The 27,385-nt window shown below is 53.0% G+C and overlaps 1 protein-coding gene across 1 annotated transcript in view; it reads right to left on the reverse strand.

Annotated features, from left to right (window-relative positions):
• Positions 1-27,385, reverse strand: part of HCN4 (hyperpolarization activated cyclic nucleotide gated potassium channel 4) — a 91,846-nt gene that overhangs the window by 4,199 nt on the left and 60,262 nt on the right. Inside the window, exons 4-7 of the mRNA XM_088172300.1 lie at positions 22,623-22,841; positions 12,616-12,762; positions 11,247-11,487; positions 9,312-9,476 (exon numbers count right to left, since the gene is read on the reverse strand). Coding sequence (XP_088028426.1) covers positions 9,312-9,476; positions 11,247-11,487; positions 12,616-12,762; positions 22,623-22,841 — 772 coding nt within the window. The remainder of the gene's footprint in view (positions 1-9,311; positions 9,477-11,246; positions 11,488-12,615; positions 12,763-22,622; positions 22,842-27,385) is intronic.

A 27,385-nucleotide genomic window follows, 5' to 3' on the forward strand; every position in this document is an offset into this window, starting at 1 on the left:
TCTCAGGTGCCTTGGTCGCTTTGGAGCTAGGGGCTCACTTGAAAGGAAATTTCTCAGTGAGCCAGGACTTGATGATCTTGGAGTCTTTTCCAACCTGGATGATTCTGTGGTTCTATTCTATGACTTCATGAGCTGGAAAAGCTCAGCTGGGCCAGGTAAGACCCTCGGGCATCCTGCAGCTCCTGTCTGAACCCAGCTGTGCCCTTGGAGCCCCAGCTTTAGGGAATGGTTCAGCTGGATTCCTAGCCAGCAGTCAAAGGTTAGCTCAGCTGTTTGCCCTTGCAATGGGCTGGAAAATGTGGTGGAATGATTTGTCCAGCCTGGGAGTGCACCTGGCACTGGAGGGATGCACTCCTGGGCTGAGGGACAAGCCAGCCAGGGTAGGGCAGGGCCTGGCACCAGAGGAATTTCCTTTTGATCCCACCCAGCCAGCTCTCAGATCTTTATGATCTGAGGCACATCTAGATGACATCCAGATGGTTCCTTGTTTTTTGTAGTGCATGATGTAGCTTTTAAGTGTGCAGCAGATAAAAGAGACAGAGTTTAAGGACATGCCTCTTAGTCCAGGCAAATGGAAAATCAAACAATCTGGCAGGAGAGAGCTGGAATGCCACTGAAGAGGGAAGGTGGCAACTTGGTCTCCTAAAAAGCCACTCTTAAACAGCAGAGTCTTGGATATGACTCACTGAGTCCCAAATTCACCACCAGAGAAAGGTGAAACAATTCTTGAACCAATGAAACAGAAATTGTAAAATCAGAGGGAGATCCCAGTCACTCCCACCGTGAGCTGGCAAGGTAAAATGTGTTTATTTCCTACTGCAAACGTGGAAAGTACAGAAAACATCCCCATGAAAAACACCAGTGAGTAAGCACAGCACATTCAGAATAAAGGTGATTTCATAGCAGCTGAGGAGGGAGCTCAGGGACAAAGGAAGCTGTTCCCAAGAATTCCCTTCCCTTGCAGGAGGAACCAGCAGAAACGGATTTGAGCCAAGCCCATAAAAAAGGAAGGAGCAATCTGACTGTAATTGCAGATACTTCAAGAACATCCTGAAGGTTTTTCCTTCCCTCCCCTTTTTCAAATCAAACCTTTGTCACCTCACAAAGGACAGGGGGTGGCTCTGAGGGCTTTGTGGGTAAAGCTGCAGTGGGCTGAGCTGCACTGAAATGCTGCCAGAGTTCTGATCCTGGATGTGCACCTGGGACCTGGCTGCTGTGGGGAATGGGATGGGATGGGATGGGATGGGATGGGATGGGATGGGATGGGATGGGATGGGATGGGATGGGATGGGATGGGATGCTCAATGCTCTGCTGTTGTACCTACTGCCAATCACTCCCTAAAAAAAAAAAAAAAAAAAAAATTTTAAAAAGGCAGAAAGGCTTTTGTTTCCCACTCAGAGCAAGATCCTAGCCTGGAAAGGACATGATCCTGAAGGCAAGCAGAGTTTGGAGCTGCTGAAGTCATTTCAGGAGCTGGAAGTGCAGGTGTAGGAATTCTCTAATGGCTGTTCATTGTATGCTGTATGCTCTGGATACCCCTAAGGACACAGACCCCAGTCCTTCCCATGGCCAGACACAGCAGAGCTTGTGCAAGAACACGGGCTGTGCATGGAGCTGTCAGGCACACAGACCCCTGGGCAAGGAGCTGAGGTGTATCCTTGAACCTCTGCTCTTACTGGGAATTGATCCTGCTGTCCTGCCTGGACTGGACAGGAAGGGATTCATCTCCAAGACTTGACAGACGTTGGGATCTGTGGCCCTGCTGAAGTCTGAGTAACTTCAGGCTCTGAGAACTCCTCAACCTGCACAAGTCATACACAGGCTCGGGGCTGGAAGGCTGACACTCAGAGAAATTGGGCTGATCACTGATTATCGATCATTTTATCCCTGATGAAATCAATCCCTGTTCCTTGTTGCTGCCCAGGCTGTAAGGTTTTGTGTGGTGTCTGTGTTGCAGTGATGCTGTGCTTTGTGCAGTCAGTAATTCTCTGGCAGTGCTGGTGCTGTGCCCCGTTACATAAGTCACACCATTCTGTTCCTGCCTGCCTTTGAAACTGGCTTTCAGTGACCACTGGAGCTTAAAATTAAATTTCCACAAGTATTTGCACTTGTAAAACACCACCACTTAAATGCTCATTGAAAGTAAGCCCAGCACAAGTGGTGAATGTTGTCAAACCCAGGGCTGCAGATGTGCTTGGGAACAGCGAGGATGATGCTCCATGTGCTGTGCTACATCCCAGGAATGCCTGCCACCAGGTCCTCCCCACCCACAGCAAGGTCACTGGTGAGAGCTGAAAGCCTCCTAGGAGCCAGAGGAAGTTCTTGTTTTCATTTTCCTCAGGAATTTTTTTTGCCACGTGGTTTGAAATGCATACACTTTGAATGCCACTTGCATATGTTTTGATGCAAGGATCCCGGTTAAGTCAGGATTAAAGATGCCTTGAGTTTCCTTCAGGCATTGCAGATGTTAAAAAAAAAACAAAGAAAAGCCAAGAAAACACAATTCCAGCCTCTAAATATAATTTGTGATATTATTGCAGTATAAGAGTGTCTGTTCAATATACTACAGTGGTAGAAATTTTAAAAGCTTTGTCTATAGAAAAGCCACAAAAATAGCTGTGCCCAAACTTCTGGCCTGCCAGCTCATGAGCACACTTGTCCAGCTGAGATGCTGTTGGGTTTGCAGCCCTGCTTGTCTAGTCCTGACTAATCCCCTGGGCTGTGCTGCCTCCAGGCTGGCCTGGGCCAGGTGAGCCAGGCAGGAGAGCAGCTGGGAGTGGTGCCAAGCTCTGCCACAGACTCCCTGCTTGTCCTTGTGCTGCCTTTGCTGCCAGCCTCAGTTCCTCATCCCTTCTGCAGGGGTGAGGGACAACGATGCTCACACAGGGGGAGCTGGGATGTTTCAGGGCTGCTCTCTTGGGAATCTTGGGAATAGAAGACGCTGAATTAAAATAACTCCAGCAAAGCGTGCTCAGCAGCAGTTTTACACTTTACCCAAATAGTCCCAGGTTTGTTCAATGGACAGGTGAGTAACCCCCAGAGGTGTGCACAGGTGAGAGGAGCAGGATGATCTGGCCATCAGGAGATAAATGCAGACAGAGATACAGAAACAGTGTGTGCTTTGGCACAAAGCTTCCTTTCAAATTCCCAGCCCAGGCACACGTGGGGTTCCTGATCCAAGTCCTGAGGGGAACACAGGTGCTCCTGCGTAGTGTCCTCTCTCATCACCTGAATAACCACAAATGTAACTGTCCATGAGGAATCAAAGTTCAAGTGCCACTTGTGCATTTCTCTGCCTGGAAACCCTCTCCCTTCAACACCACAGCGTGGGGATCTGGCTTTGCTCAGCAGAGAGAAGGAGGCACTCAGAGTGTGGTTTGTCTCTCCTGAGGTGGCTGTCTGAGGTGGGTCAGGTGAATCATATCTGGAAGTGCTCCCCAGCACAGGGTGGGAGCTTGGACTTCAGCAGGAACTGAGTATCTGAATTTCCTTTTCCTTGGAAGCCAAGGCCCAGACTCAGAGTGTTTTGTGTTCAGCCTAAGGAAAGGGGTCAGGAACTCACCAGCCATGGGAGAATGTAAATTACTTCAGCTTAATGAAGGGGACCTGGCAGCCCTGCTCACCTGAAATGCCATTTGTCCTGTGACTCCAGAGGAAAACAGCCCCAGACACCCCAGGAGAAGGAGCAGTGGGGGGTGCTGAGGACATCTCAGGAGCCCCATCCCTGACCTTGACCTTGCTCTTTGCTGTCCACAAAGCTCTTTGCTGTCTGCCTCAAGATCAAACACCTGCTCAGGTAACATTTTACCGTTCCAGCTTATAAATAATTTTCAACCCTCTTTTTAATCTCATGAAGAAGGAGCTGCTCACCAGTGACACCTCTCCTCCTGGGGGCCTCTCTGTGCCTTGAAGGCACTCCAGGAGCTGTCTGCAGCCAGCCCACACTTCAGAGCAGCAGCTGACAGTGCCAGCACATCCAGAGTGTCCCAGAGTGTGTCCTGTCACAGCTGTCAGCTCCAGCAGGGCTCTGGGGAGGGCGTGCAGGGACCTTGGCACCGGTGCCACTCGAGGAGAAGGCACCTCTTGGCTTCAGTCTGCAGTGATGAGTGAGAGCCAGGAGCCCTGAGGGTGTCCCAGCCTCGGGAATGCCACAGCTCCTCACCCCTCCATGGAGAGTCACAGCCTACCCAACTCTAGACATTCCTTTTTTTTTTTTTAATTCTGCAAAGCTCTGTGTGAAGAGTGGGAGGGAAGAGCTTCAGTTATCTGGAGTGTAGCAGTGCTGAGACTCCTCAGATAACACTATTCAGTGTGTGTTGGACCTGCAGCAGTGGGGCTGTGCTCTGGCTGTGCACAGAGACACCACCTGTTTTGGGGGATAATTCAGTTTATGGAAGAGAGGAAGCAGTCAGAGGCAGGCCTGAGCTGTACAGGGAAGGTTTCCACTAGGGAAGAGAGGGAATTGTCCATTTCAAAGGAACCCCCAGAGTCGAGAGGATGCAGCAAGGGAGAAAGGGAAGGACAGCATGCAGAGAGAGCTGGCCTGGCAGCTGTCAGAGCTCACACATCCATGGATTTACACAGCCAGGCTCCTGGGGAAGTCACTCTGATTTTCCAGAGCAGGGTTGGGAAGTGTTCTGAGGATGCTCTCAGAGCTGATCCAGCTGGCTTTGCTGAGCTCTTTGCCAAGGGCTCCTTAATTCCAGGCAGAAACCTTCCCACAGCAGAGCATGCAGCTCACTGGGAGTTCATCTACATTTTTCCCAAACTCTGGGGGTTAAGAATCTTTTGGAATTCCCTGTTCCAGTGCATTTCCCTGTGCCCTGGGAGCTGGAGCAGCTCCTCCCAGGCAGGAAATCCTGGGGCAGGGCAGCCCTGGCCAAGCCAGAGTGGGCAGAGTCTGTGCCTGCAGCTGCCACTGCCTGAATGGCCCCTCTGGGGCTGAATTCCCACAGGAGACAGCTCAGGACACCGGGAACCCCTGGCAAGGGAGGCACAGCCCCAGGGCAGAGCTGGGATGTGCAGTCAGGATCCAAACCCAGCCTTTGGTGCCAGGAATAATCAGTGAAGACCTGAGAGAAGCACCCGTGTGGTGGGAGCAGCCATGCTGACAGCAGGCCAGGGCAGAAGGCAGCCTAATAAAATTAGATTCTTTCAAATACATGCAAATTCAGAAAGCAATTTAATGACCTGAATTCTTAAAGTGCAGCTAGTGGGCTCAGAGAGAACTGAAAGGAGAAAGGAACAGAAAGTCACAGCTAATTTCCCCTGTGTCTGGGCAGAATTTTAACAACAGAAAGCTAATTTTGATTGTTTGATAGAAGAATTATTGTTGTGTGCTGGCTCCTTTTATGAAATCACATGAGCCTTTCTCCCTGTTCTTTTGTGTGCTATCTACAGTTGAAGAAAATCTGACTTTGCAGTTCTTAATTAGGGGAGCAACATCTGTTTGCTTCGTTTCCATAATTTTACATACCCCACTCCACTTCAAAGCACCAGGAGCTTTGCTCTGAACATCTTCAAGGCTCTAAATATCTCCCTTTCCCCCTATATTTAGCCCATTGTTGCAGTGAGGCAAACAGGGAGTTTTCAGAGCCCAGAGGGTGTTCTAGAGGGAGGGAGGGGAGCTGGGGTGGCTGCAGATGGTTCCTCTGCTCTGAGGTGTCTCAGGTGTGTGGAGCCTTCAGCAGTGATTTTGGGTGGATTATTTATCTCAGGACCTCACTCTGCCCAGCACTTTAATTTCTGTGGGATAAATATCCCAGAAGGACAAACTCAGCATCCCTGATTGGATTTTGCAGGGGACTAGGAGCATGTGGAAACATCATGTAAATGAGGCAATTCATTAGAATAGGGAAGTCGATTAATTTTTCAGTTTGCCAACCAGTTAAATTTTTGAAAAATGGCTTTGAAAAATTCCTGTCCCCTTCCATGGCTGGAAGAGCGTTTTCAGTAATCTTCTGCAGTGTTCTGGACAAGAAATTTGATATTTTCTTGGCAAAACAGAAGAGAAAAATGTGATCTAATGAAACAGTTAATAGAGGCAAGCTGGGCTCAGGAAAACAGTGAAGTGTAATGTGATTTCAAAGGGAAAATTGAGTGTTCTGGTTTCAAAAAACAACAAAAAAAGCATTCCAAGGTTTTTACTGGTATTACTACATCAACTTGACACAAACCTAAGGAGCTTTGATCAAACCATTTCCAGTAAATATTAGGCACGTTTGGAAAGCCTCAGCATGGTGCCAGGGACACCGGGGGCTGTGAAGCTCCCTGAGTGTGGCTGGGCGACATCCAGGGTGATTTATCCCGAGCTTCTGCTGGGAATGAGCCCAGGGAGCACCCCCGGAGCCACAGGCAGGTGACAGGGCACTGAAGAGTGGCGTGAGGTGTGGTGACCCCAGCACGGAGCAGTGGCTGCCGAGGAGCTTTGGGAAGCTGCTCCTGGTTTTATCTCGGGACAGCAGCTTTGTCCCCAGGCTGCTTTGAGCTCAGCATGTGTCCCCAGCCACAGCCTGACCTTGCAGTGCTGCAGGAGCTGCACATGGAGCACGCTGGGATTTGTCCCTTCAGCTCTGCAAAGCTGCAGTCCGGGTCCCTCTGTGACTCTGGAATGCTGCAGTCTGAATCCCTCCGGAATTTCCGAGCTGGCCACCTCCTCCCTCACCTTCCTGCTGTAGTCAGGCAGGTTCTCCTCTGTCAACAGGCACTCTGTGTCTCTGAGTGTTTAAGGAGCTCTTTGGGAGCTCAGTTTCTGTGATTTTAGCAGATCCAGATGGGAATGACTCCGTGTGTGTGTGTGTTCAGTGACCCCCTGTGCCAGTCACTGCCAAACCCCGTTCAAAGGTGACCCTGGTGAAAGCTCCTCTCCTCTCCTCTCCTCTCCTCTCCTCTCCTCTCCTCTCCTCTCCTCTCCTCTCCTCTCCTCTCCTCTCCTCTCCTCTCCTCTCCTCTCCTCTCCTCTCCTCTCCTCTCCTCTCCTCTCCTCTCCTCTCCTCTCCTCTCCTCTCCTCTCCTCTCCTCTCCTCTCCTCTCCTCTCCTCTCCTCTCCTCTCCTCTCCTCTCCTCTCCTCTCCCCACCCACTGCTTCCAAACTGCTCAGCTGTGCCCTGGGAGTGCCTCATCCCACCTCCATCAACCAATCCTGCTCCTGTTGCTGCATGGGCTGAGCCCCTGCCTGCTCCTTCTGCTACACACAGAGCTCTCCAAACCCCCCCAGTGGCCAGAAATCCCAGAAACACCTCTCCATGGGACTGGATGGGCTGAGATTTTCCTTCCTGCTCCCTCGATGCACAGGAGGGATATTGGATGGATCTAATCCTGGTACCAGAACAGTGACAGGGCCCTCTGAATCATCTCCTGTACTCACTGTGGCCTGGGCTTCCCAAGGACATTGTCACCCTGGGCTTCCCAGGGACATTGTCACCTGGGCAGAAAGGAGTCACTGAATGCACCACTGGCTTGGAAAGAGGCTTCCATTTGCTTCCTCCTTGTGCACAGATCCTGAACTGGATGGGACAGGAACAAAAGTGGTCCTGCTTCTGTTCATCCCTGCTTTTCAAGAGCTGCCGTTCCTCAACTTCACTCCTCCAGAATGATTGCTGCACTTCCAGAGAGTCTCAGCAGAATGCAGTCACCTTGAATTCTTTCAAAAGTCACACACTGGTACAGAACTAGTGCACTGCTCCTTCTGGATGGTGCACATTCCAGAGGAAGGGAAGAAATGCCCCATTTATAAAGTCAGGGAATTCCATGGGATCTGCCAGCTCCAGCAGAGTGCCCAGAGCTGCCCTGGGCTCTGTGGGGCAATTACAGCCAAGGAGAGCTGGGCACCACAAAGGGCTGTAGAGGAGCCCTTTCACAATAGCTCAGATGTAGAGTTAAGGGAGCAGGCAGCTCTCGGGGGCGAGTGCCAGGGACAGCAGGGCACAGCAGGACCGTGAGTGGCACAGGCACTGACACTGTCTCAGGCCAGCAGAGCAGCAGAAGGAAGGGGGCAGTGGCAGAGCCCTGCAGCAAAGCGCCTGTTGTTCCACTTGCTCTGTGTCACCTTCTGACCTTTGCTGACATTTGCAGCTGTCTGTGGAAGGGCAGTCTTCTCGGGAAAGAAGCACGTGAGGTACTTTGTGCTGGGTCAGAATTTTCCATGGATTTCAGTTATGTGTGCAGGGGCACAGAGCACACACAGGAGGCACGGGATGCTCTGCCCACCTGATCCCACAGTGTCAGAGAGCAGCAGGCTGCAAAGCTGAGCCACACTGAGCACCCAGCCCTGCAGAACTTTAAATAAAGCCAAGCTGGCCCATCCCTGCATTGATTTTACATTTTCTCTGTGGTTTGTACAGCCTCGTTGAAATAACCCAAGTGCTGGGCTTACTGCCACTTCCACCAGGGTCTAATTAGCCTGGGCTTTGCCAAACCGTGTCTTCAGCTCAGAGCCTTTTCCTCAGGGGTCGCACACAGGGGTGATTTGCAGCAGGTAATGAGGTGCACAGAATCCAATGTTCCTGGCAGGAAAGCTGCAGAGGCACTGCACCCCTTGCTGGGATGTCAGCTTAGTCCCTATCCCCTCACCTCATCACCAGCCTGGCCCTCTGCGTTTTGCTCAGAGCTCTCCTGAGCTTTCCACGTGGAAAGCAGTGGGAATGCAAGCACTGTGGAGGGATGGATAAGGAGCTAAAGGAGTTAGACTGGGACTCCAAAATGCTCCTCAGCTCTGCAGCCTTTTTGCATGACCTTGCATAAGTCACTTCATCTCTCTCTGTTAAGCACCTCTGGCTATGACCAAGGAATGTTATCCTGGTCCTTAGCTGGGGAAGAGATACCTGGACAAGGATGTTTGCAGCACAGGCTGTGTTTCCCACAGGGCAGGGGGCATCCCGGGATGGGGCACTGTGAGCTGTAACAATCACAGAATCCCAGAATAGTTTGGGGCAGAATGGACCTTAAAGGTCATCCAGTCCCGACCCCCTGCCATGGGCAGGGACACCTTCCACTGTCCCAGCTCACTCCAAGCCTTAGTGTCCAGCCTGGCTTTGGACACTGCCAGGGATCCAGGGGCAGCCACAGCTTCTCTGGGCACCCTGTGCCAGGGCCTCTCCACCCTCACAGGGAAGGATTTCTCTCTAACATCCAAGCTGAACTTACCTCCAGTAGGTTTAGACTGGGGTCCTTGAGGGAGCTGAAGTTGGACAAGGAGGAGCAGGCTGGGATCTCCTTCAGTTCCCAACTCCAGCACAGAACTGAGCACTGAGCCTGGAGAAGGGCTGCCAAGGCAGAGGGTAAGGAAGGAAACTCTCCCCCCTGTACTCACCAATCCTGTCCAGCCTGTCCAGAGCCACGGTCTCGAAGGCTCTCCTCATCATGGGGTACTCCTCCAGCACCTCGTTGAAGTTGTCCACGGACAGGGAGTAGAGGCGGCAGTAGGTGTCAGCGCGCACGCTGGCCGTGCGCCGGCCGCGGGTCAGCAGGCAGATCTCTGCAGGCAGAGAGAGGCTGAGACACGGCACGGACAGCGGCACAGCACCCCTGCAACCCTCCCTGCAACCCTCCCTGCAACCCTCCCTGCACTGCCCTGACACCTCCATCCGTGCACTGCCCTCCCTGCACTGCCCTCCCACAGAAAACACAGCCAGAGTTAACAGTCTGTGTTAACATTCTGTGTGTGCATTTCAACATTTCAAAGTACCGGGGGCTCACTTGGGGCAGCTGCCTCACACAGCTGCCCCTCATGGGTTCTGGTGGTCCAGTCAGCCAGACAAGGTTTGTTCTGGGGGATTATCAAAGGGCAGCATTGTGTGTTCACACTGGAGGAGTTGTGTTTCTCCAGCTCCTTGTGGGCACTGGGAGCAGAAGGTCAAAACGTGCTCTCATTGAAGCCAATTCTTTCTAGATTTGTAGAGGCTCTGTGCTGATCTGTGCCTTGCTGTAATTTTGATCCCTATACCTGGAACATTTATCTTTCCACAGTTTTCAAAGATTTTCATGTCTTTGCCACGAGCACTGCCAGGGAAAGCCACATCAGTGGCACCTCCCAGCTCTGGGTGTATTTACACTGCTGTCATGCACTCCTCAGTGCTCAGCTGGTTACAGAATACAAAGCCCTGCATTCAACCACAGCTCCTTGAACACTCAACAGAGAGCTCCCAAATCCTGCTTTTCCACTGCTTACACAGAGTCTGGGCAGCAGGGACAGGCACTTCAGGACAGATGGTGTGAGCTGCAGAGTGACAGCACTCTGCTCCCTGTGTGTGCTGGGTGCCAGTCCTCCTGCACCATTCCTTGCATTCATGCTGAGCCCACCCAAAGCCCTGCTACAGCAGCACCACAAGGTTATGAGTGTGCTCCTAGGCTGCTTTGCCAAGGAAAGGATGCTTAGGAGACAGTGCCATGCATGTGAGGAGTTGTGATGGAATGTCATGGGCAAGTTCAACCCCATCTGTCAGTCAGGGTATCCTGACTCCAACCCCACAACTCCAGGCTGCAAAATCCTTGTACACAAGCAAGGTGCACACACACACATATGAACCAGGAGTAACAGGAGTGTGGGAAATGCATAATAGGAATTTTTTTAGAGGAAAGGCCTCCCAGAAGGGAAGGCAAGGCAAGGCAGGTTTTGCTCTGTTTCCCCTTAGCAGCTCATCAAAGGTGTTGCAGTCAGAGTTTGTCCTGCAATCTGTCCCCTGTCTGGAGCTGAGCTCTGCATGGGCTCTGACAGGAGAAGGGGCTTTGTGTTTCTCCTGAGAGCAATGCCCTAAATCCTTCCCAGCCTCCTGCTGATCCCACTGCTCCAGAGCTCTGCTGCTCATACATTTTGCCTGCCTGCCTGCCGACCCCCAGGACACTTTGCTGAGCTGCAGGCAGGGCAGATGAAGAACTGTTTTTCCCTCCATGTTTATCCAGCCCCTCATGTGGCAGAAGCCAGAGAGCAGGAGGAGGAATGTGCCTGCAGAACTGAGAACAGGATGCTTTTTTCCTTCAGCTTCTCAGCTTCACCAATCTGTCAGAAAAAAAATGAAGCTGCAAGAACCAAGTTTCCCTGCTGTGTTTTGCTGTCATTTATGACCTAGGTTCTGCAGTGCCCACCAGTCACCTCTCCCTGCACCATCCCCTCTCTGGGAGATGCCCAGAGATGGAGGAGGAGGTACTGGGGGTCAGTCCCATGAGGATGCAGGAATGCCTGAGCACAGCAGTGACGTGACTTCAGGAGGGTGAGTGACCAGCAGGAGGGTGAGTGACCAGCACACACCTCCAAAGTAGGAGCCATCAGCCAGCTTGGTCTCCTTGTTGCCCTTGGTGAGGACGCTGACCACGCCGTGCTGGATGAAGTACATCTTCTTGCCTATGGTGCCCTCCCGGATGATGTAGTCCCCGGGCTGGAACACCTCGAACTTGAGCTTGGTCAGCATGGACGTCACAAAGTTGGGGTCCGCGTTGGCAAACAGGGGCATGGAGGCCACCAGCTTGCGGCAGTTGAAGTTGATGATTTCCTGACCACGGGTGGTGTAAAGGAGAGAGAGGGACAGGAGAGAACACACAGATGGTTAGTCAACACCTAATGACCCGTGAAGATCCCTGACCTGGGCATTAAAGTGGGATAAACTGGCTGTGCCTTGTTCTGGCTGCCCCCCTTGGTGCAGGCTGGACAGGCTGTGGATGCTCAGAGCATGGAGCAGTGCTGGAGCCAGCACCACGCTCACTGCCTTCACCCTCTGCCTCCCCTGACAGGGACAACACTCAAGCCTCCAAATAAACACAGCATTCCTGTTTCTGCAGGAAACCTTGGGCAGTGAAATGCTGTCTGTCAAAGCCCAGCGCTTTTCTCTGGGCAGGTGTCATAACTCACCTTGGCAGCCTCTTGTTCTCTGCTACCCTTGCTTGTCAATGAGCTGTTAAACAGCACAAATGTGCCCAGGAGGACAATGATCCCGGGCAGATGGGGACAGAGCCAGGAGAGGAGGGAGAGGTGCTCACCAGGCACTGGGCAGAGGCTGGATCACCAACTCCAGCTGAACAAAGGCCAGTTCAGCTGCTCAGCTGTCACCACAGCCGGGCTGTGCCTCCCCCAGGGCCCTGTGTCACTCGCAGAGGTGACAGCTCAGGAGCTGCTCTGTGCCCTGGCAGGTCCCACTCAGGATGTGGTGCTGAGCCCATCAGCCCAGCACAGCACTCCATGGGAATGGGGATAACTGGAGCAGGGAGAGAGCTGGGGAAGCTCTGTCTCCCCCCACGGGGTTTTCAGGGCAGTGCCCTTTGAGACTTCAGCAAAACTACTTTGAAATTCTGGCTGGCACTTGCTCAGCTCTTCTCTCTCTAACGGAGAGCATTTCTGGGGGACAAAGACAGAAGGCAGGGATCTTCTGGAGCTGGTGGGTGACACACTGGTGACACACCAGGGACAACCCTCATTGCCAGGCTTCAGCTGGGAAGGAAAGGGGTCTCCTTCTTCCTGTGAGTCCCCCTCTTACAGCTGGTGGACGGGGCACAGATGAGGCCAACACTCCATGCTGAGTTTTCGCCAAATCCATGAGATGGGAGATTCCCGAACTCCTGCCCCAGGAGCTGCACAGCTGCCAGAGGTGCTGGGAATGTTCCCTGCCCGTTCCCTGCCCTCTTACCTCACGCAGGGGCTCGCTCAGCTCTCCCAGGATGCTCTCCTCATCAAACATCTTGCCCTGGTAGCGGTGCTCGTAGTAGTCGTGGATGCGCTGCCGCATGTCCGCGGGCAGCTTGTGGAAGGACATGTACTGCTCCACCTGTTTGTACTGAGCAGGGGACACGAGGGACACCAGTCACAGGACTGCCACTAACAGGGCTGCTCACGGGCAGCTTGTGCTAGCCCTGCTTCCTTCACCTCGAGCAGGGCAGTCTGCAGCGGGAGGGAAGCCTTGTCTGATCCATGGGGAGTTTGCAGACTACCCTGCTGTGTTCCCCAAATCCCCCATGTTTTAATTTTTAAACTCCTCCTCATCCAGGTGCCCTGTGGAGACACCTGCTCATTGCCTGGGTGCTGAGCAGCCTGTGCTCCCCTGCACACAGCCTGTCCTCCCAGCAAACAGTGCTGAGTGAGGACTGTGCAGGACGGGAGCAGCAGAGCCCAAGTGTCCCCAAGGAAGGTTTTTCCATGGCATGTGGCAGGACAGTGGCCAGCTGGGCTCCAGAGCTGTCCCAGAAGTGCAGCCCCAGGGCCTGTAGCAGGGGAAGCACAGAAGCTGCCCTGGGTGTGTGCTCACAGCCAAACAGAGGGGCACACTCGGGATCGACATCCCGCTGATCTGGCTGAAGCTGCAGTGCCCAGCCTGCTGCTTCTCCCCTCTGTGTTCCTGCCTGCCCTGCCACCATGGAACCTTTGCTTTCCCGTGACTTTCCTCCCCTTTTCTTTGTTCCTGTGGCCCATGCACTCACCCTAATCCACCCACATTTTTACCTGATGGTTCACATTTCCAGCTCGAGCAGAATACAAGGGCACACTGACTGCTGGCAGAGCAGCTTTGGGATGAACGGTGCTTTCTGCGAGTAAAGGACACCTCCCCAAGGGCCAGGGCTGTACCAGGGTCCTGTTGCCCTGCAGGTGCTGCAGGACAAGGTGTGTGTCTAGGGAATGGTCACTCTCCTTTCACTGGTGGCAGTACAGGACACAGTCCTGCACTAATTGCTGACAAAAGGACCGTGCTGCTCCTTTCCCAGCCCTATTTCCCTTCTTCTCCCTGATAAATGTGTCCCTGAATGTCCCTTTAGTGCAGCTTGAGCTGGAGAGCCTGATTAGTGAAGTTGTGCTCTTTACAGCCCCGGGTCCTGCTCCAGGGACAGCCTGTGCTGGCACTACCAGCTCCATCTGCACCACGGAGGAAAGGGCATCACTCCAAGGAGCCAAGGTGGCAGAGGGGACACTCAGGGCTTCTTGGCATTCCCAAAGCACAGGAATTGCCTGGAAATATTCCTGATCCGTCCTGATCAAAGCCTGACCAAAGACAAGGGAGTCACCACCTCTCACTGGCACCTGGGTGGCTCAGGCTCTGTAGGGACTGGCTATGGCAGGACAGGGTGTGCTGGGTGCCCAGAGGAAATGAGGGAGAGAAAGGAAGTGGAAAGCAGCAGCAGAGTGGAAAACAGCAGCTCCCTTGTGGGCAACTCATCCAAAGAGAACTTTGGAGGTTATGCTCTTCCAAGCAGAAAGTCTCAGGGTTTTTGGCTCATCTAACCATAGATGTCTCCTGCCACTGCAGCCTGAGACACCCACGGGACCTGGCAAACCAGGCACAGGATATGTGAGACTCTCACTATGGAAGGGGAAATCACTAGGCACAAGTTTCTGCTGACTCAGGTTTATTAAATTCATCTAAAATCCACAAAGAGCTCTGCTTGCTTTAATGCTGCATTTTTGTTGAATAAATGATTTGCCAAAAATATCCCCTTACGCTCTCGGCTTCAGTGCAGTGATTGATCTGGAGCAGTGACCAGTGTCACCAGGTGCCTCTCCTCACCTGCTGCAGCCACCTGCCCCTGGCCCTGTCCTCTCCTCCACTGGCACTTGCTGTCCATCTCCAACTGCCCTTTTGCTCCCAGGGAAAAACATCCCCACGCTCCAAAAATCCACCAGCACAGGCTGGATGGGGTGACTGGGACTCTGCTTATTCACCACTCAACGTGGATTTATGGCTTTGCAACAAAGAGCAATAAATTACTGCTCTGCAGTGTTCCTGGTGCTTGTCAGAGTCCCCTGCCACCGCTGTCCCCAGATAAGGCTCCCAGGGAAAACAGGACAAATTCACTTCCCCACAAATAAAGGTGCTGCAAATGAAAATCAGGCTTATAAAAGCAAATTGTGAAATCAGGAACCATCATTCTCTGTCAGGGTTAAGGAGAGGGAGATCTTGTCTCTCCTGCCTCTGCTGATGCTCCCTCCTCTCACCCACGAGGGTTTTGGGGTGCTCAGCTCTCCCTTGTGCAGGGATGGAGTCAGAATTGAAAGCATCAATCCCTTCTTTCCATGTCTGAGAAACTGAAGATTCACTGGGGCTTTTCCCCTTCCCTTGGAGCTGCTGAAGGCTCCACTCTTGGGGGGTCAGGCAGATGATGCCACACTCAGCTGACCCTGTCTAAAGCCACTTGCTGTCCCTTTGCTGCCTTCCAGCCGTGGCCAGGCCTCCCCTGACAGCCTCTTCCCCTCCTCCCTCCTCCTCCTCCTCCTCTGCTCAGCCTCTCACTTGTCTCCCTGTCCCCAGCCTGACCTGTGCTCAGAGCTTAGTGGCCTCTCTGAGTTCAACTAAAAACATTAATTTAGGAATTATTTAAATCTCTCTGAAGACAATCGAGCCCATTTAAATCCCAGCTCATTTTCTTAAGTCTGGTTTTCCTCAAATAGCCCTTGAAGGAGGTATTAATATATCAAAAGGAAACCATTTAGCTGAGTATTTTTGCTTCTATAGCTGGCCACTTTCCCTCTTCTCTCACCAGTTCCCTCCCCTTCTACCAAAGCTCTGATCTCTCACAGCCCAAAGCAAACTAAATATTTTTAACTGCTTCCATGCCCTCAATATCCATCAGGAATCCTCCTCTCTCTTGCCCCAGTTCTGAAGATGAAAACCACCAGGCACGGGGGCGGGGGGGGATTGTTGGGGTGTCCTGTGCAGGACTCTATGATCCCTGAGGGTCCCTTCCAACCCAGCACATTCCATGATTCTGGCACTGTCTGGATCCTTCCAGGATTAGGCTGAGATCACTGTGACACCAGGTTTAATTCCCATCACAAATATCTCCATATCTGGAGCCCAGGGAAGTCACCAGAGATGCACCTGTGGAAGGAGGAGGCTCCACCTTCGGAGCATTTCAGCTCAGGGGAGGCTTGTGGTGCTCTGCCAGCAGGATGTCCCTGGAGGCTGGGTTAAGAGCCACCCTGCCCAGTGCTGGGGCTCTCCAGGTGGATCAGTGCTCCACAGGGGAGAGATCAGCTCATGGGATTCACCACAGGGAAGGTCCTGACAGGACACAGTGGAATCTTTGTTTTATTTTCCCTGATCTCTGATTAGGAGTCAAACAGCAGCTCCCCAGCATTCAGGAATCATCAAACCCAAGGAAATGCTGACTTCTGGGGCTTTTTTCTCTCTTAAGCCATTCATATTCCCACTCTCAGGATCTATTCCATCCTACATCTTACTCCACATGGTCATTCTCACCGAGTCACAGGACTGCAGGGAAGAACAAAAGCCCTGTCACAAAAATCTGGCTGCTACCTCCATTCTGCAAGAGCTTCATGTGATGTCCTGGTTGTGAGCCTTTCCAAAGGCTGGATTAATTGATTCCTGTACTATGGCCTTCGCTCATTTTGCCACTAGAAAATGAGTTTAAAGTGTCACCTCCTGGAAAACCTGGAACACTTTTTCCCTTAGTGCACAGTACCTTGAATTCTCTTGCCCAGAGTCAGGCTCCTGATTTCTTGCTGAGGTACAGACAATTCCTGGAGCTTTTCTCACACTTTCTGTCCAACATTCCTTGCACAGGGGATGGCTGTGAGTTGCTTCCCCTTGCTGTGCATCAGCTCCTGTTCATGATTTTGGCAGGCAGGGATTTTGGACAATCCCATTGCAGGGCTGGGAGATGGCACCAGACTGAGCAGGCTCCATAATGACCCTGATGAAACCCTTGTTTGCCTCCAACCATCCCTGCTGCTCAGGGCTCTGAGGAAAGCAGATCCAGGAGCTGTGGGACAAATCCCTCTGCACGAAATGTTGTGAGTGCTGAGCCCTAAGGTCTCATCCTGTGCATCCCATGGGGAATGCAATATGGACAAACCTGCACATGGTGGCTGTGGAAACAGCCTGTTTTCCCTGGAAATGGCCCCTGAAGGGATTGCCTGGCTGGGCTGGAGAGGCCACATCCTGCCCTAAGGCACTTTTGGCCATGGTCAATCCATCTTTAGAAATCTCACAGGACATTGTGGAGATGTCAGGTCACTGGATCCACACATCGGGAATGGGACAGGGAAAAGGGCCCAGAAGAGAGGTGAAATGTGGCCCCAAAGGCTGGAGATGGGGACAGGGGAGCAGGGAGTGTGTGCAGGGAGGGACCAGCACTGCTGGGAGCCGTGGGACAGGCAGCTCTGGGGGATGCTGCAGCATCACCTCCTCAAGTATTTATTTAGTTAGTTAGTTAGTTCTGTACAGCTCGAGTGCCAACATGAATTCCCAGGCTGATAGTGAAGTTTGAAAGCCCTCCCTGGGAAGGGAAGAGCTGCCAAGGCAGGGACATGCCCTTGCCGTGACAATGCAGGCAGCCCCAGCTCGCAGCAGGTGTCACTGTGGTGGGCACAGGGCAGAGCCCTGTCTGCCTTCCAGGCCCAGGATGGAGATGTCACAACCTGAGCTGTAATCCCACTGTTTGTGACACGTTTTACAGCTTCAGAATGGGCCTCCTCTCACGAATAGGTAAACCAAGTTTAAGTCCACCAATTACATTCTCCTGCAGGAGCAGGAACTACTCAACCATTCTGGTTAAGGGAGTTTGCACCACAAGACATTCTGAAAAGAATCCATTAAACAAACATTTCTGTTTTAAACCAACCCAGGATTCTTTCAGGGAAAGGATTAAGTAAACCTAAAACAACTGACACAATTTCTGAGTTTCTGGCTGAAATGAACACCCCATTCCCTGTATCTTACACTCTTTGGACTCTGCAGAGCAGCCAGAACCCCCTGATTGCAGAGAAGCAAAGCTGTGCTGGGACCCCAGGCCCAGGGCACACCAGAGGCCCTGACACAATCCCTGAAGGCCATCATTTATATCATTTATCAGCCTTGTTATCAAGCCTGGCTGTTTTGATTGACAGTAATGTGGGACACAACAGTGCTCAGGCCATCTCTGTACACAGGGAACAAAAACCCAGTGGTGGCATGACAGGATAAAGCCAGGCTCTCCAAACTTTTTCCAATTAGGAAATTTGATTACATTTTGCATTTGATTAAGTGCTGCAAACACCTTTAATTTCTGGAGTGCTGCACTCCCTGCCCTCTCCTTCACACACATTACCCAAGGAGTGAGTGAGCTCTGCAGCTTCCCTGACCTCCACCTGGAGACTTCTCCAGAATGCCTGTGAGCTCCAGGAATGTGGGGATGACCCCTGAGAACTTAGTGGTGACCAATCCTCTCAGGAATGTAACTTCCAATCCTGCCCAGACCGGTAAAAGATGTGAATTCCCCTCCTGCCAGCTCTGTGGCAGGGCAGCAGTGGGAATTGTGGCAGTGCAGGCTCCAGAGCAGCTGCCAGAGCCACTGCAGTGTGTCTGTGTCCCTGGCTGAGCCAGCCCTGGAGCCCCAGCAATCACCACAGCTCCAGCACAGGGTTAATTAGCTGATCAGCACGGGCACAGTGCCAGGCTGGTGGGATTATCCAGGAGCCCTGGTGGGATTCTCCAGGAGCCCTGGTGGGATCTGTGCCCCCTTTCCCTGCACAAGCTCATGGGGAGGCAGCTCAGAGCAGCCCAAACCCACAGAGGGCAGTGAGGGCTCCAGGGGCCTGGGGGAGGAGAGAAGGACTCCAGCTCCTGCCCACCGACAAAGGAGATCTGGGATTCCCACTGCCAGGGGCTGGATCTGCATCTGGGCACTCAGCAACACCTGAAAGGTTTTCCTCAAGTCAATTTGTCTAAATATTCTGAGGTTAATGAGACTCTGGAGCTCTGCAGCACCCTGGAGCTGTGAGTTCCACAGTTTCCTCACAGACCATAAAAAAGCCCAAATCACCCTTTAAACTTGTTGCTAATAAAACTCTACCACTGGTCTCCAAGAAGGAGCAAGGACTGCCTGAGCCCCAGGACAGGTCCCAGCTCTCAGAGCAGTGGGCAGGCCAAGGGCACTCTCTAGATTTCCCTCCTACAAATACTGCTCCAACATCCCCAGCAGGGACAGAACATTCCAGTTGTTTTATTCCAGCCTTTCCCACGACTAAACTTCGCCCAGTTTCTCTCTGCTGAATTCAGGGTGCTGACAGAAGGGCTGAAATGTTAAATGTGCACACTGAAGAGCTTGGATAGGCAGAGCACAGGATGAACTGTGGGCAGCAGGGCTGTGCAGAAGTGTGAGGAGCTGGGGGTGATGTCAGTGCTCTGCAGGGTTTCTGAAATGATTCTCTCTTCAGCATTACCTGCTTGTCCCCCTGCAATCATGCTGCAGCACGTGCTGCTTCAGGATAATGACAAGGGAAAGTGCCGGTCCCTAGCCAGAGTCAAGAGGTATTTTAAGAGCAAGAGGCACTGGATGGACTGCTCAGGGAGGAGGAGGAGCGAGGAAGGAGTGTGGAGAGCAAACCCCGAGGGGAGACGAGGCTCTGGAAGGAGAGATTAGGGCTTTACTGGGCACTGCAGTGCTGACAGCAGCAATCCCTGCTCTGGGTGTACCTGGGGAGCTGAGCCTCCCTGCAATGCTGGGATGGGAGGGCGAGCCCTGAGCATCCCTGCCCTGCTCCAAGGAGCTGCAGTGAGCAGCACCATCACCCTCCCCAGCCCTCAAGGTTACAGAGCACACTGGAGAGGAGGAGAGGGTGTGCATGGTGACTTGACAGAAATACTAATCCAGCTGAGCTGCAGGATTAGGGAAAAAAATTAATAGGAGAACCTGCAAAAAGCATGAAAATAACTGGCATATCTGGCTAGTTTATTGCTCTCCTGGGCAGGGAACAGTCTCCCTCTGATGTGAGGCACAGTTACACAGGCTGGGGGGTAATTCTGCAGTCAGTGATGAAGTTAAGGCTGGAGCTGATCCATGAACAGCTGCAGAGGGTCTTGTACCCCTGCTCCTGTCCTTGACCCTCTCCACCAGCACCTGCACCAGCTCTGGCACTCACTGGGCTCAAAAAGAAGCTCCTGCAAAGTTTTTCATTAGAAAACGAATGTGGGAGAAGAAATGAGCTCAGTGAAGGTGTGGGAAGCCAGAAAGGCGTGGCCAGCTGAGCACAGGGCAGGGAGCTCCGGGTGAGAAGGGGCATGTTCTTGGTCAGAGCTGTCCCATCCACTCAGTTACAACTGCACACTGCACAGCAGCACTTTGGAAATGTGTCTGTCAGAATCCCTCAGCGTGGACCCGTGGTGGTGGTGTCTCACATGCAGGAAGCAGATGCCAGTGCTGGGTGCAAGGATGCTGTGGAGTTAACTCCAGACCGAGGTTAAGAGAGAAGATCAGCTCCCCATCCTGCCACTGACTCTCTGTGAGAGCTCCATGGGAAGCTCTGATGGCATGGACAGGTCCCTTCTCACTTTGCCTCTGGGGCTGGAGGTCAAACAGTCCCTGCAGAGAGCCCCTTGCAAAGAGCTGTTCCCAGCTGAAGGGAGGTCAGGGCCAGCCCTGCACCATGGCTGTGTCCCCTCCACGTGCTGGGAGTGCCACAGGGGACTCTGCCCTCAGAGACTCAGGAATCTCAGCACCTCCCTGGCTTGGAGGGGAATTCCCTCTGAATTCTCCATGGATGCTGCCACCCCATGGATCCCACCCAGCCTCCCTGCCTTGCACAGCAGCACAGCATGAAGTGAGAGGCTCCAGGAGGAGATTTGGACAGGACAGGGATCAAATGTCCCAGTGTTCAGAGAATCCAAGGCAGAGTGAGACAAGCCTGCTCCTGAAGCCAACAGACAGCACAGCTTGGCTTTTATTCCTCTTTTCCAAAGCCCTGCTTATCCAAGTGTGTTGGCAGAGGTCTGGACAATCTGAAACTTCCCCAAAAACTCGCTCCTGAACCTTGTCCTGAGGGTCCCACACAGCAGAGCCTCCCAGGGCAGTTCCAGCTACAACCTTCTCTCCTGTTTGTGTTCGCGGTGCTCTCCCCTCTCCACTGTGTCCCCTTCCCTTGGCCACTCCCAGCCCAGCTCCCGAGGCCCCTGCGGGCTGAGCTGTGCTGAGGGACAGGCAGAGCCCTCAGGGTGCTCAGCAGAGGTCTCCCAATTGCTGCTGGCTTCTACCAATCGACCTCCAAACTTGTTGAGATTTTTCTCTCTCTAATCTGCTTCACCAGACACTTTGTCCCAGGAGGACTGAACTAAATTGAGTTGCAGGGCTGCAAATCACGCAGCAGCCTCATTTTAATCACGGCTATTCAAGTGCTAAGGAATGCAGAAAGTAAATACATATTTGTTTTTAAGCCATCACTTGTCCCATTTGCAAGAGGAAAATGAACGCACTCGATCCCTGAGGCTTTGATCCTCAAAGGATAACAGGAAATGAACCTGCCATAGGAAATACAGCCTTGGTTCAATCCTCTCCCTGCTGCCTTTGTCAGAGCTCTTCTCCTGGGTCTGTTAACCCTCTCACTCACATCCCCACATTCTAACAAGGCTTTAACACTTCCCACTGTGCCTGCCACCCCCTCTACAGTCCCTGCTGGTTTCCTGGGCACTGGTTTCCCTGAGCACTGACGGGAATGCATCTGCCAAGGTCGAGCCGTGCCCTTGTGTGAGCGCAGGCTCGAGCCAGAGCCCGGAGTGCCCAGTGCTGCAGGTGCAGTCCTGGCTGTGCCAGGCTGGCCAGGTGCTCGGGTTTGCAGATCAGCCCTCGACTTCTGTGCTGCTTCAAACACATTTGAATAAATACTCTGCATCCCGAGATTTGATCAGCCTGCATTCCCAGTGCTGCAGTGTCCTTCTCTTCTCCATCAGGATCAGCCCAGCTGTAACACTGAGCTAAAACTCTGGATGCTCTGGATGTATCTCAGGCCTCCTCCACACTCTTCTCCTGGGCATTCCCCCTCCTTTAGCTCTAGCTGTGGTTTGGGATCTTCCCTGTGCTCCAAGCATGAGTCAGCCTCTGGTCTTCTTTGCTCTCCCTCTCTGCCCTGCTCTCCTCCCATTGTAATCCCTGTGTCTCAAGCTGTTCCAAGGTCATCCCACCTCCTCCCTGAACTTAAAATTCACCTGATCAGTGCCTGCTGGTCACAGTTTCCCTACCTGAATCACAGCTCCCCTCTCACCTAAACTACACCTGGCAGGGTCAGAACAGGAACAATTCCTCTTCTTAATCTCCAGATCAAATGTACCCACAAGACCCTGGCCATAAAACCTCCCCAGCCCCACCAACTGAGCCCAGCCCAGCTCACGAATTCAGTGAATTCTGTGGCAGTGGCAACCCGATCAGATGTGACATTTCTGGCTGTGTCCTCCATTCTGCAATCCAACAATGGTGCCATTAATTCCACAGCTACCTGGGGAACCTGCTCTGAGCACCCAAGCCTTGATCTAGGCTTTGGGGGTTGTTCTGCTTCACTCAGGAGCACTGGAGTGAATAATCTGGACACTTTAAAAGAGAGCACTTGCTAAACAAAAGCTGCACGATCTGCAACATTCACTTGGGGTTTGAGACAAGATGTGGGAAAGGAAGAGGTGACTTAAAATTTTAGGTACTGGTGACATTGATAACGTTGGTTTACAAAGACAGGCAGAGACAACAACAATCATCTCCTTGCCCTGCTGTTAACTGATCCTGCTGCTGTTTCTTCCTGAGGGGTGTTGGAATGGATGGATGGGGATGAATGGCCAAGGAACAGCACCTTTGGCTTCTCACACTGACAGTCCTGCCTCCCTCCACACAGCATGGAAACCTCCAGACAACACAGAGAGCACCCCGGCCCCAGCAGGGCTGGCCTTACCTTCTCCTGGTACTGGCGCCGGGATGAGTCCAGGGACTGGATGAGGGCGGTGGCGTGGCCGATGAACATGGCATAGCAGGTGGCCCCCACGATCATGCTGAGCATGGTGAGCCACACGTCTGACATGCCCACGGGTGCCTGCTGCCCGTAGCCGATGCACAGCATGTGGCTCATGGCCTTGAACAGGGCGTACGAGTACTGCTTCCCCCACGAGTCGTTCTGCAGGGACACAGGACACAGAGTCAGCACGGGGATGTGGCATTCAGGACGTGGATATGGGGCAGGAAAGCATCCCTGGCACTGCACCCAAAAATCCCTGTTGGAGGCACCTTGACATGTTGCACAATAAATTTAATTCTTTGGTGGCTTGGAGGGTTTTTGGAAGCTAGGAGGGCTATGGAGTCTCAACCCCCAAACCCCTCAGAGCCCCCAGAACTCCTGTACCTCTCACAGAGCCCACACACCTCAGTGCCCTTAGAGCCCTCACCACCCCACAAGCCCAGCTCACTCCATTTGGAAAAACAAGCCCAGAGTCTGTGATCTGAGATCATCACTTTGGCCCTGGTTTTTAGAGGCTCTATGTGCTTTTTGCAGCAGGGAATGCAGCCAGTCTGCCCTGCTGGTAACCTGGGATAAACCCAGATGATGCACTGGGAGATTTTCACAATGACCCACGTGTGGGAGAGGGAACTGAAGCAAATCATTTCCTCCCCTGGGAAATGGGCTTGAACTGAGAACTGTAGCAGAAAGCCTGAGCAAGGCTGCCAGCAGCGTGATCTGAGAGTGGGGAAAATCACTGCCCAGCAATTTAGGAAATGGCCAGGGTCTCTGCTCATTATCTGGAGACATGAGAAGGGCAGAAAATGAAGTTGATAATGTCTGGACAGCAAGTTCTTCTCAGTGCAAAATTGGGCTTTTTCAGAGAGCTGAGGAATTACAAATGGTCTCATTTGAGAGCAGCAATGTCCTGTCAGGAGAGGTATGCTGAGACACCTTGTGCTCTCCACTGCAGCTCACACAGGCAGCACCTCAGCAGTGACATCATGGCACAGGGAGAAAAACTGGCACAAGTTTCCTGGTGATTCTGATTAGCCTGAGCTCATGGAACAGCTCGAGGTGCATTTGCCATCCTGTGGGTATTATCTGCCAGCAAGTTCTTGCTGTGAAACCTTGACAAGTAACTGCTCTGTCATCACACATGGCTCTTGCAAGGATGTGAAAATGCCTCTGCTGGGTGACACTTGTGGCAGCACTGGGCATTCCTCAGCTGCTCCCTGCTCCTGGAAAGGGGCCAAAGTTATGGATGGTGCTCTGCAGTCACATATGCCACGGCACCTTGGAAGGTCACTGCACAGGCCTGCTGATGGCTTGTCAATAAACAAAGAATTCTCCTGTGACCTCCATCCAGAGCACCAGTGGCCAGCAGTGCTGGGAGCTCTGGAGTTCACCTGCTGGAGGTATCTCATCAGGTCAGGTGGGTGGCTGGTGACCTCTCTGCAAGCAGCTCTCAGTGCCACTGATGCCCATGGAAACTTTTCACTGACCTTACAGGGAGCAAATAGTGACAAAGCTGTGGCACAGGGCTGGAACCTTTGCCAAGGGCTGGTGCTTGGTTAGGGGATAAGCACATGGACAAAGCCAGCTGATAGCATTACCTGGCCAGATTCAGTTTCACTGTGCAAGACAGGCCTGATTCCCAGGGCAACAAGAAGGGCAAAGCCACACAAGTGACAGCAGAGCTGACACGGGAGCAGTGGCACAGGCACAGCCAGGAGAGACTGCTCCTGTTCCCTGCCAGTGCCAGCCTGCCAACAGAGCAGGAACCTGGGAAAAACCAGCCTGGGGCCAAGAGACAGGAGCAAGAGACAAAGTGGCCACTGGTGACTGCTGCTGGCTGTGCCCTTGGCTCATGTGTGAGGAGATGCAGCCCAAAGGAGCAGAGGACAGGGCAGGGGCTTTGTCCCCTGGCAGGGCACAGAAAGGGTCGGGCTAAGGCGCTGCCAGAGGTGCAAGGCCAAAGGAGTGACCCCTCCTGCTCCTCTGCCTGCAGGCCTGGGCTGTGCCTCTGAGGCCTGGCCAGAGAAGTGCTGGGTCCATTCTCCACCCCCAGGTTTTGTGACATTTTGCAGAGCCACTTCTGCTCCTTGTGGGCACCGGGCCCTCACACAGTTCCCACAGGAATCCTGCACTTCCAGGACCCCCTTCCCTCTGCCCTGCAGTCCTGGCAGTCTGAAGCCATGGCCCTGCACTCAGGCCATGGCAGCTGCTGTGGCTTCCCTGGCTTGAGCCCATCTATGTTCCCTCATCCTGAGACAGCAGAAGGGAGCTGTCACACTTGGCCATGCTTTATTTAAAATGCTGCATGCCTGCAAAGGTGGGCAGCACATTCCCAGTGGTACCCGGGCACAGGGAGCAGTGCAGCTGTCCTGCCCCATCCCTTGCTGAATGAATTCCTTCCTCATTCCTCACTGGGTGCTGCAGGAATGCTGCTGACCTCCGAGTTCAGTGTGGCAGCAGTTTAACAGGGCAGCACATCTCCACCACTGACCCGAGAGCAGGGACAAAGGGAGCTGAGCTGAAATTCCAAAGGGAATCTGGCCAGACAGAGCAATAATAGCTGAGCTGGAAAACTGGCTGCCAGGCTCTTTAGTGGCTGTGAACATCTGGGTACCAGGCAGGCTTGAGGTTTAAAAGCCATTCTTCCAGCAACTTGCTGCTCAGGAGTGCTGTTTACAAAGAAGCTTGCCAGTGTTTTGTAGGAATTAGTCATCCCAAACTGTAACATCCAATATGCTGAGCTCCTGCAGCCTGCACAAACACTGCTGGCTCGCTGGGAATTGCACAGCTCCGAGTCCCAGCCCAATTCCCAGCAGCAGCAGCAGGGCTCCTGTGAGGACAGGCTGGGGGTGCCAGACTGAGGAGACAGCTCAGGGGTGAGAGCTGCAGGAAAACACAGAGCTTTCCAAACAAACCACGAGCACCCAGCTCTGCTGGGAGAACACATCAAGGACTGCTCAGAAAAAGGCACTTCTGTGAAGGGGAAGCCTTTCAGAGCAATTACCTTTAGGATACCAAGTGTGAAGAGCACTGGATGCTCTGTGATGATTCTTCCCTTACAGGTCTCAGTACCTCTTTAGTTTTCAGGTGTTTTGTTTTCCATGGGATGAACAGACAGGTCAAGCCCACAGTACTTTAGGCCAGACTAGAAGAGGTTCCAAATGCAGTGTGGACACGGGTTCACCAGCACCAGCTGCCTCACACAGCCACAGCTCATTCCTGTAAGAGCCATGTCCTATCTAATACCCAAGTACACCAGTCCCCAGGGCAGCACCACTCCACAGATACTGGAGTGGCTAAAATGGCCCATTAGAGGAGGGAAAATGACTCCCCCTTATGCAAATCCCAAAGCAAGCAAAAGCAGAGCTACAGATCTGTGCCTGTTCACAGTCAAGAGGGGGTTATCTCAGAGGAACCAAGAGACTTTGCAAAAAGGAGTGAAAAGACTTTGAAGCAGTTTCTCAGACTGGTTTGTTTTAAACATCCACACTGGCAGTGCTGGAAGGGCTTCTCTGGCATGAGAGTCTGGCCTGCTCAGATCCACCTTTGAATATTTGGAGACACTTCCCTGGAACACTTCAAAGGCACTGCTGGGTTCTGTAGTACCTACAGAAGCACCTGAAGGCAAACTGTGGTGTCTGACAGGGTATTCTGGTTCTGATGTACATGTGAGTGTGTCTGATTGAATCCTCACTGGAGAGGAGGAGTGAGATGAGTAAAGACATGGAGAAGTACTGGAAGTTCTTGGGATAGGGGCATAGTCCTGGCTTATACCTGGCTTATGCCTGACTTACACCATTAACACTTGGAGAACTCAGGAGCTGTCTCTGACCATCCTGGCCCACCTCTGGAACTGCTGGGCTGGGAAAACAGACCTCCAGATCCAGTTTAAAGGATGGGAATAGCAGGGCAACACATGGAGGTGACAGGTCAAACTTCACCTTGGGCAGAACCTGCCTGTTCTGGGCTTGTTTCCAAGGGAAGCTGGAAACATGGCCTTCACCTGACAGCAGGGGTCTTCTCAGGGCTCTGAGTGTCCCTGTCCCAGTTGCTCCCAGGTTTCCTGGGAGCCCTCCCGAGCAGCCTGTGCTCCTGGAGATCCAGACTTGGGCACCCAGACCTTGCTTGGGCTCGTGGTACCTGTACCCAGCCCTGTGCATGGAGTGCTGTGCCCATCTCCTGCTGCTCCCAGCTGGCCTCCCTGGGCAGCCCCTGGAGGTGCCTGTCACCCTGCCTTCCCTGGAAAGGCCAATATTCCCAGTTATGGGCCCTTCTGCCCTGCCCGTCCTGGTTTGCACTGGTTTTGGCCCCATTTGGGGAGGGCACTCCCTGTGCCTGTGGCCCTCGGCTCCAGGTTCCCACCCCATTGGAGCAGCCCTGCTCCTGCTGCTCCTGTCAAACTTTACAGAACATGGAATCTCCTGCAGATCCCCGTGCCTGCTGAGGGAGGGCAGGAGGGATGTGCTGGCCCAGAGGCTCGGGGGGAATCACAGCAGGTCCGTGCAGGATTGCTCTCTCCCACACGCTGCAGCCATTCCTCTTCCTCCTCTTCATCAGCACCCCTCAGCAAGGTGCTGTGAGCAGGGAGGGCAGAGCTCCATGGGAATGTGCTCCCCTTGTTCTGGAGCAGGGGAGGCTGATGAGAGATTGCTGGGCAAGCAGCTGCACTGGCCTCGGGGATCTCTGCCCTCCCTGCAGGGCTCATG

The sequence above is a fragment of the Sturnus vulgaris genome, chromosome 13 (assembly GCF_052056855.1).
Source record: "Sturnus vulgaris isolate bStuVul1 chromosome 13, bStuVul1.hap1, whole genome shotgun sequence".
Classification (NCBI taxonomy): domain Eukaryota; kingdom Metazoa; phylum Chordata; class Aves; order Passeriformes; family Sturnidae; genus Sturnus; species Sturnus vulgaris.